The 23,485-nt window shown below is 38.7% G+C and overlaps 1 protein-coding gene across 12 annotated transcripts in view; it reads left to right on the forward strand.

Annotated features, from left to right (window-relative positions):
• The window catches only part of UTRN (utrophin), a 497,949-nt gene extending 486,308 nt beyond the window's left edge, over positions 1-11,641 (forward strand). For 8 of the 12 annotated variants that reach the window (XM_072826596.1, XM_072826576.1, XM_072826582.1 and 5 more), the window contains 2 exons: positions 1,192-1,284; positions 9,621-11,641. In XM_072826596.1, coding sequence (XP_072682697.1) covers positions 1,192-1,284; positions 9,621-9,709 — 182 coding nt within the window. In that variant the 3' untranslated portion in view covers positions 9,710-11,641. Of the gene's footprint in view, positions 1-1,191; positions 1,285-7,222; positions 7,246-9,620 lie in introns of all 12 variants that reach the window. The other 4 variants (XM_072826601.1, XM_072826600.1, XM_072826602.1 and 1 more) reach the window with 1 other exon arrangement.
• Positions 11,642-23,485: the final 11,844 nt, after the last annotated feature.

Genomic DNA, 23,485 nt, shown 5'->3' on the forward strand with positions numbered 1-23,485 from the left:
CTAACCGCCCCCTCCCCAGCTCTGCTCTGCACTTTGCCATTTCATTTTAAATAGTCTTCTTACTCACCCATGCCTTAGAGCATAAAGGAGTTTCATATTCTCTTTGTGTGCAGCTGCATACAAAGACATTTTAACAACATCCAGAAAGCAAACATTTTAGAATAATAATCTATAATACATTTGCTTATATAATGTGTCAGAGTGGATTGAATTTTGGCAAAAGATGAAAAAAAGTGCTCTTTCCTTTTGAGATGAGCAATAATTTGATTTTTGCTCTGCCTTCAGAATGATTTTTTTAAAGTAAATATTCTGTCTCTAAAATTTATATTTGTACATATTTGGAATATAATCCTAAAGTATATTATATCAAGGATGGGTTTCTCTGCCCAGGTCTGGAAACTGAATAGTCTGCTTTTTCCATGCTAGCTTCTATCCTATAGATATTGCCATCTTCCTTGTCCCCATCTGAAACCAAGGTCTCACTCACTCGGCCCGTCCTTGGTCCAAAAGGGGCTTGCCACTGCTGCTAGGAAGGACTCTGTCAACCAGCATTCAGGAATGACATTTTGTTATTGATGAAATTTAAGTTCTAAAATTCCCCTTAGGACCACACATTTTAACCAAATTAATTTGTTTATATCTTTTACTATATTAATCAGAAAAAAACTAAAATATCAATATTCTCTTGTTTTAAATAAGTGAATTAGTTTGCTATTGGTTATAGAATAAAAAACAGCAAAGTAAAAAGTATCTTATAAAATACTTCTAGATTTGTGGCAATATAAGCTAGCCCATGCCACACTCTTTAAGAAGAAAGAAAGAAGGGGAAAAAAAAACTGATAGAATATTTTTTTTCTCTGAAAAAACACTTGGAATGCAAAATAATGGAATTCCATTTAATAAATTGAAGTAATGGGACTGCATTACTTATTTTTCACTACTAAATTTTCCCCTGGCACATGGAATCTTCCAACAGAAACATCTAATACATTTTATTTATATGAAATTACCAACAAAGTGATACAAAAATGGTTTTGGTAGTGTTCCCTAAAATTGTCCTCTTCAAGGAGAATGATTTTCATGTTGATATTGAGAGGCTAGGGTTAGTACTTTCTCCCAACATTGGGTTTTGGTAGATGGCTGGGCATTTCTTTCAAAACTGTTTGTTCTTCTTTTCCTCTGCTGTGGCAGTGGCCGAGGACCTGCTGGCTCCCCCACATGACACCAGCACGGACCTCACAGAGTTTATGGAGCAGATCAATAGTACATTTCCATCTTGCTGCCGTGAGTATGAGAGATCCTAACACTACCACTACGACGTTCCCTTCCATTTCTTTTTTCCTGCTTGGGGCCCTTTGTCTTCTTTGGTAGGATAGCAAAAACCAGTATTAGAAAGAGGATTGAATATTATTTGGAAATAAATCAAACTTTCTATGTGTCGACAAAGCAAATGAAGCTCAGCTTAATGCCATCACATCACTGGGCTGCAGTGATATAGTCCTGTTCTTTGAGAGGTTCCATTGTCCCTTATGAATGATATAGCCTGACGGCAAATGAAACAAGCCCCTTTGTAAGAAATTACCCCTCTCCAGCACAAACTATAGTAAGAAATGTGTTATTATTTCAAAAAAGAGCTTTCGGCAGCATACCAAACAAAGCATGAAAATAGCTTCTTCTGATGTAATTCCCTCTTTAAAAAAAAAAAGTTATTTTTAACTAATCTCTACATCCAACATGGGGCCCAAACCCACAACCCCCAGATCAAGAGTCGCATCTCCACCGACTAAGCTAGCCAGGTGGCCTCACTCTCTTTTCTTTTTTTTTTTTTTTTTTAAGATTTATTTATTTATTCATTCAGAGAGAGCAAAGAGAGAGGCAGAGACACAGGCAGAGGGAGAAGCAGGCTCCATGCAGGAAGCCCAATGTGGGACTCGATCCTGGGTCTCCAGGATCACACCCCGGGCTGCAGGCTGCAGGCGGCGCTAAACCGCTGCGCCACCGGAGCTACCCCTCACTCTCTTTTCTTCACACATTGTTCCCTGATGTCATCAGATTCAGTTCTGCAAGGGGATTATCTTCAGGATTTTTTTTCTCTTTGATTTTCTTTCTTCTGGTTTCTTTCCTTGTGGAATAAAACAATCACTGCATAAAGGCCAAATAATTGAAGGCATCACAGATTATGACCCTGTGACTTTTCTATATGAACTATCAAGAGCCAGAAAATAATCAAAAGAAAGCAGCTGAAATCCCAGGGGAAATTATGTAATGTTATTTATTGATTTTTTTCCCCCAAACTTTTTGACTTTAGCCTCTTGTCACCTCACAGTTTCTACTGAGCTCTCACCAGAAACACTTATGCTATTTCAAACAGAAGCAGCTTACTTGTATGTATGCATACTACTTGATGCCACAGTTTATTTTAAATAATCTTTTAAAGAAATATGAATATATCATTTATTTTAGGGTGATTTCCTCTCAAATTTATTTTAAATCTAGACAGCCACTAAATTAAGATTTTAGCATGTATATATACTACTGTTATGTATAATATATATTATATCTGGTACCATATATATGAAACAACTTCTCATATATATCTTATATATGGTGGTACATATATAAAACAGCATCTTATGTCACCCTTTTTCATACTGTCCCAGAAAATACCATCCTAAATGATGAAAAAAGGCTTTACCAGGCAGGTATTTAAATAAGATATATTGACTTCATTAAAAAATATGCTTCAACTTATACAACTCTACAGTTTATAAAAATGCCATCATTAGGAGGAAGTGGAAATAGCTATTTGAAATATAGTCTTCCCTGAATTTTCAGAAGTATTTGCCTAAGGGACATAGTACAGCTTCCACAAGCACATAAATATATTTATATTTGAGAATGTGTCATTTTCCAATTATTATCTGTGATTATACTTCTCGAAGTTTCCTTAATTGTATTTACTGTATGTCAGTCCCCCTACTCCCCAAAACACATGTGCCCACTTGTGCAGATGTATGTGCCCTCTAAAGTCTCACAGAGGCTTAAGAGGTCAAAGACCATATTGCTATCAGACTGTTTCATATATTCTAGGCCCTTAATACCCACAGTAGATGAGCAGATTAAATATTTTATATTAAAGTTGGATTTTTTTTTTAGAGATTTTGATTCAGAGTCGTATGTTACTTAATGGCTAGATAAGACCTCATCATGGTCATGATAAAAGATAGAATTTCAAGATTGAATTGGTAAATGAAATTACTTTTTAGTTCAGCTTAAATCCAAATACATTAATTATCAGTTAAGAACAAATTTGGTAAATCAAAGTCTGTTTAGAAGTTTGTATTTAAATGTGATAGACATATTCAAATGTAAAAGTCAGTTGGCAGTGAGAGTTAGGATGTTTAATTATGTTTATGTGTATTTAATTAAATTCTTTACAGTGACCATAGATGTAGAATTTCCATATTAACATTATGTTAGAAATTCATGATGTGTCTTTTTTTAAGTTTGTCATACAGCAGTGACACGTAAATCTTTTTCCTAGTATATTCTTGTATCTAGATAGTATAAAAGATTAATCTGTCTTATTTTAGAGGAGAATATAAATAATAATCATAATTATAAGGCAAAACGAGTAAAAAAAAAATTATGTTCATCTAATTTCATGGCTTCCCTTAAAGGTACATATAAAATTCCTTTTGGTTGGAATCTCATTAACAGATGCTATTGGTTCCTGAGCAGAGTGTATACCTTCAGTGGTACCTTCATGACAGATTGAATTCTTACTCTGCACTGGTGCCCTCTTCATCCGTGTCCTTTTGTGTCGTGAAGGTGGATTGTGGAGCACTAAGAATTCTTCATGGGACGCTGGCCCCATGTTCTCATAGTCTTAAGTTTGTATATTCACAGATACTTAACAGAATTATAATTTTCTATGCATGACCATTACTGGTCATCTGTTATTTTGAAGAGTTCAGGTACCTTCCACATATGAAACGATGAGTGGGGTATTTTAGAATCCTCTGACTTGGGATCCCTGGGTGGCGCAGCGGTTTGGCGCCTGCCTTTGGCCCAGGGTGCGATCCTGGAGACCCGGGATCGAATCCCACATCAGGCTCCCAGTGCATGGAGCCTGCTTCTCCCTCTGCCTGTGTCTCTGCCTCTCTCTCTCTCTCTCTGTGACTATCATAAATAAATATAAATAAATAAATAAATAAATAAATAAATAAATAAATAAATAATTAAAAAAAAAAGAATCCTCTGACTTTTCAATCTTATTATTTTTGGTTTCTGAAGTTCTGCTATTTGAGTTTAGTCTGATTTTGTTCATATCTATATCCTGTATTTTGCTTTGGTAATAAAAAAACTCTCCAAGATAAGGAACAGTGTTCCCTAAAAATAAAAGATTAGTTTACTTATTTATAAAGTTGATACATATTTTTAGTTGCATCTAAAGTTATTAAACCTTTTAAAAATTGGTACAGAATAGACATAGCACCTGATTTAGACTTTGTGCCCTGTTCATGTTCTGAATTGAATGAATGAATAATTGTATTTTCTAACCTGGAAGATTTAATTGGTAAAGTTTCCCTGGGTAGTATATAGAAGGTTTGTAGGATTCATTTTCTTTGTGGCCCCTTTTAAATTGCTCAGCTAGCAAATCTTTTAATAAACCTTTGCGTTCCCAAAGCTTCCTGACCACCTTTGGAGGATTTTTCTAAGCAAATCAGATTGGCACTCTCCCAATGCCAAACCAATCCCCTGAGCCCCTGTTACTAATGAGAACTTTAAAACTGCTTGTCACCAGCATACAATGCATTGATCTGCATGTTAATCTTGACTTTTGATCCTTTGTGGATTAAAAATTAGCATGGTCACAAGTGAATTTACACTCCTGGCAATCCTGGAATTATAATGAAACTGTATTCATAAATCGTAATTGCATGAATTGCCTACTTAAACATGGCATTTTTTTTTTCTGGGTCTGTATACTATAGCACATAACACTTTAGAATTTCTGTCTCAAATTAATATCCCAGTTGTTCCTGATAGCATCCTTGAATTATGGCCTTTTAAAGTCTTCTTTTAATTATTTACATAAGTTTCAGAGCAGAGAGGAAGGCATTTTCATCTTTTCCTGACAAGGCGTTAATGAAGGGAATTTCACTGTGTTGCCCATTAACTAATACACATACCAAACTTTTCAGACTGCCTAATTTTTTTAATGTGAAATCCTTTCAGTTTTTTCATTTTATGTCATCCAAATATACAGGATACTAATACTGAGTATTTTTGGCTGACAGACCATTATTATTATTATTATTATTTTAGATTTTATTTATTTATTCATGAGAGACACACAGAGAGAGGCAGAGACATAGGCAAAGGGAAAAACAGGCTGCCTACAGGGAGCCCAATGCAGGACTTGATCCCAGGACCTCAGGATCGTGACCTGAGCCGAAAGCTTATGCTCAACCAGTGAGCCACCCAGGCACCTCAAATGCTTTTAAAATTATTTTTTATCTACAGGCAAATTTTCACTGTGAATTGCCCATGTCTATTAAACTTGAATGACATTCATCATAAACTCAAAACCTACTAAAACACAAGGATTTCCTGATTTTTCTTAGAAATAGATTGTACAGTTTGTTCGGTGGAGTACTCATAGCCTTTTATTTGGTAAAAAGCCGTAGAGTTAGGGGATCCTAGGTGGCTCAGTTGGTTAACACTCCCAACTCCTGATCTCAGTTCAGGCTTTGATCTCTAGGTTGTGAGTTCAAGGCCTATGTTGGGCTCCACACTGGGTGTAGAGCCTACTTCAAATAAATAAATAGCTGTAGGGTTAATGATGCTGATTTGGAGCAAATGGATTCAATTTTGGTTTGGGTTTGGCTGTTCATTATGCTGAAGAGAAGTGTAAGTAGCTCTGGTGTACTTAATAGTAATGCAACGGAGCACTCCCTAGGTGTAACTTAGTGGGAAGCACGTCTACTCTTGTGTTTTCTTGCTGTAACTTATGTATCTGGTAGAACTAGGCTGGATTTTAGCCTCATTCTTCCCCAGATATGATGGGTGCTCCTACTTTCCCTCCAAGCATCATAAATAGGCCCTTGTTCATTCTGTTGTTCTCACAGAGCACCCACTGTGTGGTCATGGATGTCTTTTTTCCCCCCCTCAGCACACAAAAAAATGAGAGATGGAAGGAGTGCAACATGGTAGATAATAAGGGACGATTCTTATTTGACGCAGAGCAGATGTTGCCATCCTTGAGAGGCAGAACATCCCCAGACCCACTTCCTGTGCCCCCCGCTACAATGCCCACTGAATCATCTATGCTGGCCGTGCTTTCTGTAACCAGGAAGCAATGGAGCAACTCAGCCACAAAGGCGAATTGGCCACCATATTCCAGCTTCTCCAGTGCTCTTGACTGGGCCCCTCCATAGCACAGTGATTAGCCTAGGTGCCCACAAGACTATGGGGGTGAGGCCAGCCAGCCCTTTGTCTGAGGCAAGCACATTGCCACCAGCTTCCTAGGCCTTTGGGGCCAGGATGAGCCAAGGGGGTAGAGACTGAAGATGCTTGCCCCTTCATTTCCCTGATCACCTGTCAGTCCGAATTTGTGCTCTTCAGCAAAATAGGCAGAACTTGCTGTGTGTGGATACATAAACCAAATCCAGGGCAGGATTTCAACAGGGAATTTTAAGATTTTTTTTTTTTTAAACTAGTTATTCAGTGAAGGCTTTGGTGTACATACTTGAGAGCCAGCATATGTTTTGCATGTTTTGGTAGAATGTTTATATCCTAAAGGACATAGGATATGAGAAACTAGGGAAAAGAAACTAGTCTTTGTTAAAGAATCTAGCCAAAAAAAAAGGAAAGAAAGAAAAACCAAAACCTGTTTCGTATTTCCTTTTTTTTTTTTTTAAAGATTTTATTTATTTATTCACAAGAGACACAGAGAGGAAGAGACATAGGCAGAAGGAGAAGCAGGCTCCATGCAGGGAGCCCATGTGGGATTCGATCCTGGATCCCAGGATCATGCCCTGAGCGAAAGGCAGACGCTCAACCTCTGAGCCACTCAGGCATCCCTGTTTCGTATTTTCTTATTAACACCCACTTAACAGCTGGGAGCTGTGCATTCCCCACTTTTGCATGCCTGACAGGGGGAGCCAGCAAGGCAGCCACAGCACCTTCCACTGATTTCTTTTGTTTTCTCTTTCAGCCAATCTCCCCAGCAGGCCACAGGTAAGGGTCAGTGGGTCGATGGGCTCAGGTGCTGCTGATTATAACCCAGAGGGAGCAGATTCTCTGCTTTTGATTTGAGTGCCAGACATTATTCCCCGTGTAAAACAGTAAACTTGCTTGACCTTTAAATGCTAGTTAATTCCGTACAACAGTTGGTCAGTCTGGAGAGGGAGAAGCCCCTCCCATGCCAGTTCTTCCAGATGCCCCAAAATACCTGGTGCCTGATCCTTTGTGTTCTAACAGCATTTTACTGGCCTCATGCATACTGTGCAGAGTCGCCCTGGGTAGATTTGGGGGACCACCGCTCTCCCAGATATGTACTTAAGGCAGCTGTCACAGACCGTCGACTTTAAAACTGTGACTGCAGCGGTACACGAAGTGGTTTTGTTACTTGGAGGAGGCTCAGGTTTTGATTTTTCTTTTAAAAGTTGACTGAGGAGGGGAGGGGAAGAATTTGCTGAGAAAGGTGGGCAGCTGTACCTTTATACCTTGCAGGGTTTTCCTTATCTGGTCCTCTTAGCACTAGGGAGCCACAGGACCTCAGCACATCTTTGGAGAACATGTTCTTTCATGAACTTGTTTATGAATCTTTAACCTTCTGATTGTGCTCTTGTCTTCATGGCATGAGGGGCCAGGGTCCTAACAAGAAGCACAGACAAGTGGTCTTTAGAACCTGGATGGGAAAAAAGGAAATCTCAAATCAATTAGCAGATGGGAGGTGAGAACTCCAGAGATGGCAGGACTTCACCTCAGTGAGGAAAATTGCTTGTGCTGTCTCAGTGACTCGGAAGCCAGGGCTTCAGCAGAGAGTGAGGATGGGAGGGGGTGTCAGAGGTGTGAGGAGAGACTGGAGGATGTGCCCTACCTGCTTGGGGACCAGGAGGTCGGCAAGGAAGTCGTGTGACTGTGAGGTGGCATTCAGCATGACTTATGGTGCCTGCATATGAATTTAATGTGAGGCCGGTCTGCAGGGCTGTGTGTTGTCCCATGGCCACATTCAAGTTCATAAGCACAAGCACCAGGGTTGGCTGAGGGTTGCTTTTAACCAGAGTTGAAGTTGTGATTTGGCCGAGAGGGTACAATAACAATTCAAGGGAGGCATGCTGATACTGATTGAAGCAGGCATCTAAGCTTGTAAGGCAAGAAGTGATGACACTGTAGTTGCAGGAGACAGAAGAAAACGGGGGAGGAGGAATGGCTTGTGGTAGCAAAGGGTGGGTGGAGTTGGGGTCCTAATGGAAGTAAATGGGAAGGTAGAGGTAGTTGTCAGAAGACAGGGTGATTGAAATTGAAGTGTTGGAGGGGTTGAGGTATTGGCAAGGTCCATTTGAAAGTTTGAGTGGCTGACAAGGGTGGAGGAGAGGAGCTCGAGGAACTGAGAGGCTAGAGTTCTGAAGACTTAATCTCTGTGGGTATTGAAGTCATTAAGATTTAAATATAGTTTTTGTTTGGTGACAGTGAGCCATTCTTCAAAAGTAGAGGAATGTGACCCAAGGGGTCAGAAGATAACTGCACAGTGGGTGATATAGTCTGATGGCGTGAGATTCAAAGTTGGGTGGGGGAGAGGGAAGAGAAAGAAAGGCCTGAAAAAAACAGAGTATATGGACCTAGAAAGCACTTATCCAATATATAAAAAGTATGGGAGATTAAAAATAGTCAAGTATAAGAAGGTTGTGGAGAAGGCTGTATCTTCAGGAGAGATCCAGATATTGGTGGGAGCAAGCAACTGGAGGATGCATTCAGAAGTGAAGGGTATGATTTTAATGATGATGGATCCTGCTCTTTGACATTTCCTTCAAAAGATTGATGCCAGTTGTCTAAGTGCAGCCCAGATTTATATCCTCTCTGGCCTATATGGATATTGGCCCTGGTCCATTAACTGGCACCACTACACACCTTTAGACGATGAGTCCTGTCTTTCATTCCTCTTGTCTGGACCCCAGCATGAGTTGGAGACCAGTTGAAATTGTCAAGGATCCCCCCTCAGCAGTAGACCTCCCACAGTTCCCCAGGGAGAGACAGGGTGCTTGCACCAGCCTAATTCATTCACCCTTGGTACCTCTAGCAAGAAACAGCCAAGTGCTTTCGATTTTAACTTGGTTTCCAACTTGGACAAGGGAAAAGTCTTCCAAACGTCCTCTACATCAGCTGCAATGATAAAAAGCAGACTAGATGCCTTCAGGATGAAAGAGAAAGACCTCATCCCAGGGAGCAAAAGTCACACAGCTGTAGAGGGTCCCCTTCACACACAGCAAAATGGGATTTGACTAGTTCTGAAAGAAGCACTTTTATTTCTCAGAAGAGTTGACAGGTCTCCACTACGTGTAATGTTCTATGTAAATGTTGTTCTGACAGTACTGTTTCCCCTCCCGCAGGCAATGTGAAGTGTTCATCTAGCCAACCAACATTTCCTGACATACAGTATTGCCCTTTGCAGCAAATGCCAATTCCAAGTTCCATTTAATCAGAAGCTCCATGGCTCCTTGAAACATGCTGTTGAGCGCTGTGTCTTCTACTGAAGGAGTAAAACACTGACTATCCAAAGAGAAAAGGATATTTTGTTTTTATAATAACCATATATTATTGTTTATTGTTTTCTTCCTCCCTTTCTATGCAATTGTAAATTAATGAACAGAGTGGTATTTGGAAATGGTAATACATTTGTCACTGATTTGTATACTGTATTCAGCATTGGGAAAGTGGGTGGGGGCTTTATAATATGATACCTTCTTTTTAATAACCATGACAAAAATTGCATAAGAATTAGAAAACCGTGTTACATTTTTACATTCCTTCATATTAACCTTGTACAATAACTTCATTTATTTTTTTCCACTCTTTTACCATTATGTCTTGGTTATTTATAATTCATCAGCCACATGACCAAATGGATTTCCTTGTATTTGTTTCCATGATTTGGCCAAATTAATAAGTTTATATATTTCAATCAAATATTTATGTATATGAATTAAGCTACATCTCTGTGTACTGCTAAACTTTATTTGACATCATATACTTAACTTCTTTAGTAACCACTTGGATAACCACAATAAAAGTCCTATGGGGCTTACCTGGTATTCCTATCAGGACTTGTTTCCTGCATTTTATTTCCCTGCTCTATGTAAGTAGGTCTTGATTTCTTTATTTATTTCATGTCCCAATCTATATGATAGAGGAGACTCAAAGCAGGATTATGATAATCTGAAAGATTATTTCACCAAAGGTTACCGGATTTAAGTATATTTTCATTTTGACACAGAAACAAAACATAGGATAACATTTCCTTAGTTGCTAGATCTTGATTTTCACCATTAAATATCCAGCAGACCTTTACTTATTTCTGCTACCAGGACACATCTTTGTCTTTCATTCCCTTTGAAGAGACTTTTATTTTTGTTTATATATACTCAAGCCATTTGTAATCCTTGAAATTTCCAGTTGTTTTCTTTCTGACAGCAAACACAAATTTAATGCATGTTTCATTTTACCTTTTGGGTGAATGATTACATTTTTTATTACTTTTCATTTGATCAATATATTTGGAAAGGATGTTTATCAAACGCCTATGTCACTGCTTCCATAGAGGAATGAAATTAATACTTAGATGGTGGTACCCTTGCCTGTACCTTTGAATACATTCAGTTAGTTATTTGGTTCAGCTTCTGATTTAACATTTACTTGATTCAGTTGAAACATGTAATTACCAAATGTAGAGAAACCAAAAAAAAAAAAAAAGAAAATAATGTGTTTTAATTCAAGCATATGTGTATTTAAAACATCAGGACATTTTAACTTTGGGTTCTCTTGACTGGGATTTGGCCAGAAGGAGGCTTAAAGTTAGAAATTGCTATTCTTTTAGAATAGGTTGGGTGGGTTGGGGGGCAAGGGTGTCTATTTGCAGCATAGATATTTTGAGAAGAAAATTGTTTTATATAAGAGGAAAGCCATGACCACCTTTCTACCTCAGATCCATCTTCATCCATTGTGTTGGAAATAGCTTTATGCCGCTGCAGTCTGCGAAATCTAGAGCTTTTATCAGGCCACATCAAACCCAAGAAAAGCACCTATTTAAAGAAAAAACGTTCCCTGAACTCTGAACTACAAGTTGTAGATTTGGTGTCTTCCTTGTTCTTACTTTGAAAAGATATGTATTAATTTTTTTCTGCTTGTAATTGTGTGTAACATGTCTTCTCTCTGCTATTAAGGAAAAACTACATAAAACACTACATTGTAACCTTCTAAGTAATAATAAATAAAAAAGAAATATATCACAATAACAAGGGGAAATAAGTATGTAGTTCTTTTGAAATATGTGGTAAAGAACTAATCATAGACTATCATCTAATCTGGTCACATGTTGTATTTTTCATCCTGAATAAAAGTAATTTTAACACAAGATGACTTTGATATTCCTCAGCTGTGTTCATTGATAGATGAGTTCTGAGCATACATTCATGAAAATAAAATACAAAAAAGCCTTATACTGATAAATCTGCATGTTTTCCTCTACTTTCTGTCATACACACTACTGCATTGTTCTTGTTCTCATTGTCTCATTCTTTCCCGTGTCCCTCTTTTCTCTCTTCTTTATATAATTCTCAATTTCCTTTACAAATGGAAGCTTATGGATAGGGAAGAAATAATGTCGCTGTTAAGAACGTGTACGTGAAGCCTATTGGGCTTTTGTTTTAATAACCTAGGTGCTGTTGGTATTTACTTGATTACTCTTCCAAATCCACTTTTAGCCTCCTGCCCTTAAATAATGTGCTTTTTCTATGTGCACTGAATTTTAACCATTCTGGTACTAGCTTTAATCTCTTCCTAAAGCCATCCCATGGCAAATAGTGGTGAGAACTGTATTACTTGATTCTAAAAGTAAAAGCAATATATGAAATAGAAAAATCCCCAAACGTGTAATTTGTTAAAATAAAATGGATATAGTCTAATGAACATAAATTTTATACATCCTGTCTACCCCAAAGTAATAGTCCCATTAAATATTCCTAAGGAGACCGTTGTTGAGTTTTAGTGACCTATTGAGTAAGTCTTGAAAATGGAAATAAGGACAGAAGAAAATGTTTTGTCTTTACACAAAGACTTCAGCTTATTACTTCTCTCTGCCTTTGAGATTATATGAGCATTTTTTTAAAAGGGTTTATTTATTTGAGAGAGAGCATATGGGGGAGGAGGGGTAGAGGGAGAGGGAGAAAGACTTTCAAGCAGACTCCACTGATCAGCGAGCCCAAAGCAGGGCTCGTTTTCCCTGAGAGCATGACCTGAGCCAAAACCAAGAGTCGGATGCTCAATCGACTGGGCCACCCAGGTGTCCCTCTACAAATACTTCTAAAGAATGTAGTTTGCTCTTGGATATCTCCCTGCCTACCCACTCCCATATTAACTGTTTCAGTTAACCAGCTTTTTCAGGGACTTTTCTGAGTTCATTAGTTGAAAATTTAATATAAATACAGTAAAACACCACTAACACCACACCACCCAGCACTATAGGCAGGATCCAAGAACTTCATTGCCATACAAAATCAGCTAGTGTTTTTGTGATGTGACATTAAATAAGTGATAGGAGTGAGCCCTTGATGGAGGCCAAGAGCCAATCTCAGTCATGCTGTCTACTCCCTGGGGTATGAGTTTTCTGTTGGGCATGATAATCAGTATGGCAACTATAAAACCTCAGCAATCAGCAGGTTTTTAGCTCATAGGATGTGAGGTTCAGCTGACCTCAGCAGGACTTTGCTGCTCACAGCTGGACTTGCCCATATGTCTTGGGTTGACTGGCTATTGAGTGGTGTGGTGTGGTGTGGCCAGACTGGATGATTGCAGCAATCTGTCTGGGTTCTTTAACTCACTAGTGGGCTAACTGGGTATGTTCTCATAGAGTGGCCCAAGCTGCAAATGGAGGGCTCTGCTGAGAAGTGACACACCACCACATCTCCTAAGTCCTGTTAGTCAAAGCAAATTGCAAAGTTAGGTTTGGGGACTAGATCCCACTTCTTTTATGAGAGCAACTGCAGAGTCACTGAGGGTGTGGCTACAGAGAGGGTTTCACTGTATGAACTTCGGTTCATCAGTGAACCAAAGGTTTCACTGTATGAACTTCGAGGTAGGTAAAGCAGGGGACTTAGGCCAAAATATCAAAGTGTCCATTTCCTTGGGCATTATGTACACTGTCTCAGTGGAATGAGAAGGGGGTGGACTTCGTATGAAGCATTCTTTTAAAACAAAGGTCGAGATAAGTCCCTCCTCCTCAGGCTACCAATCCAATTTCAAAAAGAGACACAAGTAGGAAAACTTGGCATGTCTGTGTCCAAAACTCTCTGAGTGGGAAGGGACCTCGGGGCTGATATTAAAATTAGAAAAAATAACACCAAAGAAAAAAAACCTAGATGAGAAATGAAATAGAAGCGATACTATTTTAACTGCTCACAAGGTTTGCTCAAAATGAATTGTTAAATTGGAAGAGCACACAATACATAGGAGATTCTTCACTTTGACCAAATGAGTAGGCACATGTGATACTGTGCCCCTGCCAAGCATTTGTTTAGAAACATGTAATTCATTTGCACTTTTTATAAAGTTAACCAACCTGGCACTAATCTCATTTTGAAGGCATTCCAATTGGTGACACAGTCTCATATTTTAGAATATTTGCAGTGTATGCTCTGCTTCAGATAGTCTTTTACAGACAGCTTATTTTTTTTCGGTACTCTTTCGAATTTTGTATGTGAGTAATTAGGAAAAATTAATTGACAGTTTGCCCTCAGCCTAGCTCTGTCCTCTTCTAGAAAGCACAAATGTTGAATTTGTAATTAAATGAGATGAGTTCCCAGGCTGCCATAGGATATAATTACAATCAGTTCCTGATACTACTTTTTTAAGACTACTTTTCAAAAGTATTAAAATACTTATTTTTAAGTTTTTACTTCAATTATTTTTTTAATTTACATAAAATAAAATGACATTCTAAAACTATTGGAATTGAGGCATTCTAGTATAAATCTGACCGAAGTGAGCCTATCAAAATCTAGAACATTCTGATTATTCTACCCTGTGAATCTCATGAGCCATGTTTACTACCTGGCAAATTGTGGACAGCCACACATACCAGTGGAGATGTCTACGGGTACACTTCACTTTCAAAGGCTCACCCCTACCCACCCCACCCCCCACCACTGATCCTCCTGTATCCTGTTCTCTCAGTTCCACCCACACTATGCAGGTTTATATTGTCAGTGATGCCTAAAATATGGTGCTGCTTAGTATCAAACAAAATGCAGCCTTGATACTATCTCCCCAAAATGTCAATGATGAGTTAATAAAGTGAAAAGTGTAAAGAGGAGTCTTAGGATCAACCATGGATCAAAATTTTGCCTTGACTTGAAATGTGGCTATAACTGCATTAAAAACAAAAATATCCATGCGCCTAGGATGTGTGAGGAGGCGCTGCTCAAGTTGCCAGACAGAATTAGGAAATAAATCCCTGCCTTAGGGAGTTCCTAATCCGATGGTAAGCCCCATAGTAAGCAAGGAGTTACAATAATAGTAACAGAAGCTGGATAGGTCCCTATAAAAACATGTAGTGTACTCTGGACCCCACAGGATGCGTATCCAAATACAGAGATATAGCTCACAGGAAAACATGAAATTTACCACCACTTATAGAGATCCATATTAACTTCACTGGGATGTTCTCAATGTACATATTAGTGATGTTAGAGTCCTAAGAAGATACCACAATGACCACTAAAAATGCACTGGATATAGCAACATTTCCCCAATAAAAAGATTCCCTAGTTAAATAATTTGGGAAGCACTGCATGCTCTAACACCCTTTAAAGATTCACAGTGCACATGAACATATTACAAGTTTTTAGAAATCCTGAAGAAACCTGCCTATGTGTCACTCTGCATTTCTAAAGCACTTAACAACAGAACCCTTTTGCTGCTTGCCTATTAACATCCTCCAGTGTACACTTTGGATGCTGAATTGATGTGTAAGTTTTAATCTTGCAACTACATATGGGTGGTGATCCCATGAAATCTAGAGAAGTGGTAAGTGAATAGTAAAATAATCATATTAATTCAAGAAAGTAACCTCGGATGACAACCAACATATTCCTATCATTAAAGAGATATGCTAAAGCGTGGGTAAGAATTAAGACAGTTTGCCCTTAGCTTAGCTCTATCTTGGGCTCAGAAAACCTATTTCTAGAGGAAAATTATTTTTATTTCTAAAATCCATGTCTTCCTAGATGAGCTATGCACATGCTAAACCAGGTATGAATTATAAAAACAACAGGATTTAGGCATGGCTGGGGTATCCAAATACTGCTTCCTGAGATCCCACTTTTTATTTATTTTCTTAATTAATAATGGGAATTTCTGGAGTGCCTGAGTGGCTCAGTCAGTTAAGCCTCTGCCTTTGGCTCCGGTCATGATCCTGGAATCCTGGAATCAAGCCCCACATCAGGCTCCCTGCTCAGTGGGGAGTCTGCTTCTCTCTCTCCCTCTAACCCTTCCCCCTACTCATGCTCTTACCCTCTCTCTCTCTCTCTCAAATGAATAAATAAAAAATCTTTAAAAAAAGGGGGGTGGGGGAATTTCTGGTTCATGCTAAAACAGAATGTTATCCAATCACAATGTGGTTGTCCTGTAATAAGTAGAGTTATAAATACCATTTGTTTCCTCTCTTCCAATAGTTCCTTCCTTTTGAATTCCGGATCCTTTTGCATGCAGGTAAAAACTTTCATTCCCTCCACCCAGACCTATTCATAAGAGTTTTTTTTTTAATATATATATAACAAAACAAAGTGCTAGTTTGTCACAACCTATTTGAATTATTTTCCAACTCTATTTCTTTAGTGTATTGAGCACACAATGCTCTAAATTGTCACAAACTGTTTGAATTATTCTTTAAATCTGTTCATTTTATGTATTAAGTAAACATGTACTGATTATTAATTTTATTTCCCACATTTTATTCATAATAAGAAGAGGAGTCCTAAATAACGGTTATTAGAAACGTTCACTAGTTGTGAACAGATCCTTTTGAGATTAGGTATCAAGCATCAGAGCTCCTGGGTGTTATCTCCCATGGATAAATTGTTTAAGTGGAGTTCCTGAACCAGAACAGTTTAGAGTCAAACCCATGAACAGAGGGACTAAAGTATATACCACTGCAACTAGCCTAGCGTCAAAGATTAATGAGTTGACTAAGTCAATCTTAATTAGTTTTTGAAAGGATAAATGCAACTAGATGTTAGAGCATTAAACTGTGGTCCTTATATCACCTTCTTCAGAATCACTGGAAATCTGATTAGGCCCTTCGCAGACCTACTGAATGAAGCTTTCTAGACCATACTCAGGAATCTATTATACAGGCCTGCTGCTTCCTCAAATAACCTGTTGATAAGACCAAGTCAAGTAATTTTTTGTTTGTTTTGGTAAAAGTAGTAAGGGAGAAAAATACTACTTGACAGAATTCTCATAGTGTCTCTGAGGAGAAAGGTCTTGGTTAGGATTGCAGAACAGGGATAATATAATAGTTTAGGATTGGAAAGCATAACAAGGTGAACATTCTGAGGGAAGAATTTTGAAGAATGTAGGGGAATACAGTTGTTTGATGCTGCCTGCTGAAGAACTGAATAGTTTGATGTTCACATACTAAGTTTTTCAGGAAGTTTCTGGAACAAACAATGAAGTTTTAATAAAATCATAATGAGGAAGGCAGAGGAACACCAAAACTATGTTAGTGAAGACAATGGATTTCTAAATTCATGACCCTGTAGACAAAGCCAAGTGGACTTAGATATCATGGTTTTCATGTTTCTGAGAACATCAAGCCACAGCTTCACCGCAATTTGAGGTGTCATAATCAAGGGTCATGTTTCCAGTGTGGTCATTTCAACTGACATTGAGTGTCTGTTTTCTCGTTCTTTTTGCCGGATTTGTTGGATCATTAGATGGGATCACAGCTACACACAGTATGCAAACCTCTGGAGATCACAGATATGAACATTGCAACCCAGACAAATAGCAAGAAAAGGCTGGTAATCAGAGTTTGCATTCCAGTTTTCAGCCAGGAACCATGAGTACCCAAACAAAACTCACAGAGTGGGTACTATCACCCATCTGACAAGCCTACAGAATTGGATAAAGGAGTTACTAGCAAAAAATCTTTAAATTTGCAATTTCTTTGTTCGCATCCCGGGATTTGTTAGTTATGTTTTAGACACCAAAAAGGTCTACAGAGCTGTAGTCACAACATTCTTTCTCTAATATAGCACCTGTTCACTTTAGAGGTCGATATTACAGGGCAGCTCTATTTTGAACCATCTGTACTTATCCTTTTTTCTTCTTCTTCAGTTTTTCAGTCTTAAGATCTATCCCATCAACAAACAAAGCTAAAAGCTAAGTCTTGATTTTCTAAAGTAATTCCTAGCAGCTATTCAAGGATCTAGACAGGTTGCAAACAGATGCGAGACAGTCATAAGTGCCTCCTTCTTTAAGATAATGGAAGAAGAGTAGCAGGATTCAAAGCATTATAATGATGTATAGAAATATGTGAGGGAGAAAAGAATAGGATTTTGTAGGAGATAAGCCTACTTGCAGAGAGATGTTGTTTATTTTCAATGAGCAACAAAGAATCCCGCCCCCCAGAGGGATTTCCATTTGAAGGAGATGCTAAAAAAGGAAATTATAGAGCCTCCACTAGTTTAGCTGTTGTGCTAGTGCCCGAAGCAAGGGGAGTAGACTTTTGCCACCAGGTCAAGAGAGAAACTGTAGTACACTGTTGGGATCTGATGATTCACAAAAAGTTGGGTCAGAACACCCAGGCCTTGTTCAAATATCTCATATTATATATAATTAGACAAACATGTGATAATTAGGTAAGGCCCAGAGTGGGAGGTTTTTTTTTTTTTTTTTGGTTTTTTGTTTTTAGTTTTTTGTTTTTTGTTTTTTGTTTTTGTTTTTGTTTTTGTTTTTGTTTTTGTTTTTGTTTGAGTGGGAGGTTTTTGAAGAGTTAATTGTACCTCAAGAAAAGAATGTTTGTCCTTAGAATCCCGAAGGGGTTGGTTATCGAGGATTTGGTTGAGTCACACAGTGATGTGAAGTTTCAGAACAGCTAGGAACTGCAGTAGCCAGTGAGGTTCAAAAATCCTCTTCATCATCTCTCAGTTCCTGTGCTAGGAAGGTTCGGCAAGGCCAAGCCTGTTAAGAGAAAGAAATTTACCTCCTTGGGATAAACCTTGTTCTAGGTGATGAACTTTACTTTGACAAAATTATAAGTTTTCTTTCAAAATCTTATGCTGCCTCTGGGCTAAAACAGTAAGCAGAGGGATGGAATCAATCTTAGAGCTCACCGCATCTCAAGAACACAAAAAATGGTAGTCCACACACTGGATAAGAATAGAATCCCAAGGAAATTTAGATCATAGAATTGGCAGTTGAAAAACTTCTGAAAAATAGGAGGGAGATTTCATAGTACTTTTGGCCACAGCAGTCAGTTATATTGTGGATTTTTCTAGGAGAAGGCAACAATTATTGATTATTTTGACCTAAAGGGACACAAAACAAGCAGAACACAGATGTACTGGTGTACAGTGGATGCCTTCTAGGAGTCACCTAACAGGAAATAGTATTTAGGTTTGCTAACTACAGGGCATCAGGGAGTAACAATACTCATGGCCTGGACAAATATATATTCCATCTGGGTTATTAACAGTGATGCTACCAGTGTTAAAAGGAATGCTCCAAGGCGCTGAGTCTATTATTAGACTTTTTTTTTTAATTTTTTATTGGTGTTCAATTTACTAACATACAGAATAACCCCCAGTGCCCATCACCCATTCACTCCCACCCCCCGCCCTCCTCCCCTTCTACCACCCCTAGTTCGTTTCCCAGAGTTAGCAGTCTTTACGTTCTGTCTCCCTTTCTGATATTTCCCACACATTTCTTCTCCCTTCCCTTATATTCCCTTTCACTATTATTTATATTCCCCAAATGAATGAGAACATATAATGTTTGTCCTTCACCGACTGACTTACTTCACTCAGCATAATACCCTCCAGTTCCATCCACGTTGAAGCAAATGGTGGGTATTTGTCATTTCTAATAGCTGAGTAATATTCCATTGTATACATAAACCACATCTTCTTTATCCATTCATCTTTCGTTGGACACCGAGGCTCCTTCCACAGTTTGGCTATCGTGGCCATTGCTGCTATAAACATCAGGGTGCAGGTGTCCCGGCGTTTCACTGCATCTGTATCTTTGGGGTAAATCCCCAGCAGTGCAATTGCTGGGTCGTAGGGCAGGTCTATTTTTAACTCTTTGAGGAATCTCCACACAGTTTTCCAGAGTGGCTGCACCAGTTCACATTCCCACCAACAGTGTAAGAGGGTTCCCTTTTCTCCGCATCCCCTCCAACATTTGTTGTTTCCTGCCTTGTTAATTTGCCCCATTCTCACCGGTGTGAGGTGGTATCTCATTGTGGTTTTGATTTGTATTTCCCTGATGGCAAGTGATGCAGAGCATTTTCTCATGTGCATGTTGGCCATGTCTATGTCTTCCTCAGTGAGATTTCTGTTCATGTCTTTTGCCCATTTCATGATTGGATTGTTTGTTTCTTTGGTGTTGAGTTTAATAAGTTCTTTATAGATCTTGGAAACTAGCCCTTTATCTGACAGTCAACAAAACTCAAAGACAAGCTACAGAATGGGAGAAGATATTTGCAAATGACATATTATTAGACTTTTGGCTATCAGCTGCAGTCTATCTTTCAGTCTGGTTGAGAAACTATCATGTGAGTTTGAGTTGACATTTAGACAGGACAGTCTCAACCCTGATGGGCCCAGCCCCAGTAATGCTATCTATATGAGTAGAATATTTGCTCACAAGAAGTCGAGTATCTCCTTGAGATCTGCAATGTGGGCTTGATTTAGACACACAGACATTGGAAATCACTGTCCAAATTCGTTATGCCATTAGGATGAATGGGGGCCCTCAGGAATTTCAGAAAAGAACTATTAGCATATTTAGTCTGGCAATTCAATTTGCACAGTAAACTACTCTTTATGAAGTTAGCAGGTGTGCATGTTCATTAAGGAGGAAAACATGTTCCTTGGTTAGAGACCCCAGGGCGATGGTTATGGACTGGGACACAGGGCGTGTCTGAAGATATTAGAAGCAGACACCCACCACCTGAGTATTCGAATAGTTCTGTGTTCTGTTTTAATATAGTCTAATAGTTCACTCCAAAGGCAAGGTTGTATAACTGGTACAACCTCAGGTGGATATTGCAGCACCTGTATCAATAAAAAATTTGCAAGGTTTCCCTCTATTATTTAGAGAAATTTCTCCCTGTAAGTTTGAGGCTAACACAGTTCCCCCCCAGACCACCTCTACTGATTAGTTACTACATTTTGTTCCTGTAGATTCTTGGCTAACAAGATAATTCTTTATCCAATGCATTTTTGTTTAGTAACATTTTGTTTACGCTTTGTGTCTATACAAAAGATGATCTTGTCCCACATAGACGGATGGGATCATCTAGCTAATTTTTTGTTTTTGCTTTCCGTAAAACCACATATTCATCCTGAGTCTTTTTAAAAAATATTATTTATTCATGAGACACACACACACAGAGGCAGAGAGATAGACAGAGGGAGAAGCAGGGTCCTCGGAGGGAGCCTGATGTGGGACTTGATCCCCGGACCAGAATCATGCCTTGAGCTGAAGGCAGATGTTCAACCACTGAGCCACCCAGGTGGCCACCCACCTCATCCTGAGTCTTATTCTAGTTTTGTTCTTTTTCAAAATATTCGGCAAAGTATTAAAGATCTGGTAATGGGGCTATTAACCATTCTAGTTTTTCCTCTCATATTAAATTCCCTCTTTCTCATTTAAGACTATTAACAAAAAGTGAGGAGAAAGGCAGGGTCACATCTGCCTCAAGTCTACTTCTAAATTTTGCCTAAAAGTAGTACAGAGCCTGTTTCTGAAGTACCAGATAAACTCATCCTTGCTTTGCCTTTGAGACTGTATCATAGCCCAATCCATTCTCAATGGAAAATCTCTGGAGCTAGCCACCAGACAGCTGTGCCCTGTGCTTCCATCTTTTCTAAACCTCTCTAGATCCCTATGTAATTAGGACTCTTTTCAGCTGCTCTTGAGATCCTCCCAATCTGGTTTATTCTCCTAATTTTTTTGCATCTGAGTTCCCACTAATGCACCCATTAATTGTTGTAAACCTGGAAACCTTGGATTATTGGTTTCTGAAGCTCTCCTGCCTTCCTCTGCAAATTTCCTTCTATGTTATATAGGGTTTGGAAACTGTTTGACAATGGCTTTCAGCCCAGAGTGAGACCTGGACTTAAAACCAAGTGTAAGAGGTTTTTCCTGCTCTGTGTGTACTTTAATTTCAAGAGTTAATTGAGCTTTGGGGGTTTCTGACCAGCCAGGCAACAAGGGGAGAGTGCCAGAGGGAGAGATCCCATAGAGGAGAGATGTGTACTGTGGTGGAAAAGAAATAAAAGCGATTAAGTTCATCTTGTGATCTGAAGAAATCCAAGAGGGAGAGAACTTTACATTTTTCACATTTTCTTTTGCTTTGGTTGAAAATGTTCTTAAGAATATGATTTTGGATCGGAATTTCTTTGAGATATTTCCTTATATCAACCTAAGTTTGCAGATGGTATGTGTTTGCACTATGTTCCCTTTGTGTTTTTACAGGGCTTCTCCAATGAACGATTTTGATTATACCGAAAGTCCCCAAAGTACTGTAATTCTAGATTATCCTTGGTGAACGATGTCATTTAGAAAGTAAAACTCATGATTTGGAATTGGAGTGTAAAAATGTGGGGACTGGACACCCAGCCATAGGGTGTGTAGTTGTATGCGTGGAGGGAGAAAAACCCATGGGAACAGTCAGTCAAAGGGGGGCTTGTGTACCTCATAGTTTGACCCCTCAGCCTGAAACCCAGGCCATCTCTGATTAATCACAGAAGACAGGAAAGCTTGAAGGGATCTTTCACAGAACTGGACTCCCATAGACAAAGCAAATCAAGACTGAAGAAAGTTCTCTAGGTGTGAGAAGTGATCAGGATAATTTGTTCAAAGGTTAAGTTCTAACAAGAAAATTTCTAAACATCTCAGTCCAAAGGCCAGTTTGATGAAGGGATTTATTGGTATCTTTTTTCTATATACTTTCTCTTATAAATGTACAACCAAAGTGACAAAGACAGATAGAAATGAGGAGTTGTACTAAAGCAGTTTGCAACAAGAATAAAACTTTTTTTTGGTCAAATTTATGCAGATAATAAAGCATTTCTAAAGTGAGTTTCATTTTCCTGAAAGTTAAATCAGCATTTTGGAAGCTCACCACCAGAGTTTTTGATTAAATAGGTTTGGGGGTGGGGTTGGCGGTGGGGATGGAGGTGGGGATGGAGGTGGGGATGGAGGTGGGGATGGAGGTGGGGTAGGGTTAAGAATTTATATTTCTAACAAATTCTCCTAGCAGAAGGCCAAAAACACTCAGAGTAGCAATCTCCTAGTCAAAAGCCTAGGGCTGCTACACTAAGGAAGTCTAAGTAGAATGTTGATGAGAACTCCAAGATCGTCAAATTCTGGCTCCCTATAACAAACAACAACCCACTAAAATAATCTATTGTGAATACAAAGCTGACTTTATTTTTATTTCTTTTGAATGAGAGCTCTCCTTGAAAAGTCCTAGATAGTCATGTATATGAAGTTCTGAAGCCTGGTTTATAGTGAATCGTTCAGTGCAGGTATTTGATTAGGCCTGAATAAATATCATGATATCATAGTTTAGGATTTGTGGACACAGCAAAGCAAAGATTTTAAGTCATAGGCTTTAAAGAACAATGAGGAGACAACAGATGTCTAATGCTATCTATTGAAGAGTTGAATGCTTTGATGTTCATTTAAATGGTGTTTTGGGAACCTCCTGGAGTAAGCAAATGGGGTTATTTGCAACATTTATCTTCCTGGGCAAGAAATTCCTGAAATAGTAAAACCATGTTGACAAAGAACTATAGTGGCATGCTGAAGTTATGTTAGTGAGGATAGCCTAATAGCAAAAGTACATAAGCAGTAAGCTGTACATGCATTGGTCTTGGAGATATATTTTTACACTTCATTTCAGTTATACCCCAAATTGACTGCATATGCAACTATCATATCATTGATAAAAATAGACTGCAAACTT

The sequence above is a fragment of the Canis lupus genome, chromosome 1, assembly GCF_048164855.1.
Source record: "Canis lupus baileyi chromosome 1, mCanLup2.hap1, whole genome shotgun sequence".
Lineage (NCBI taxonomy): Eukaryota > Metazoa > Chordata > Mammalia > Carnivora > Canidae > Canis > Canis lupus.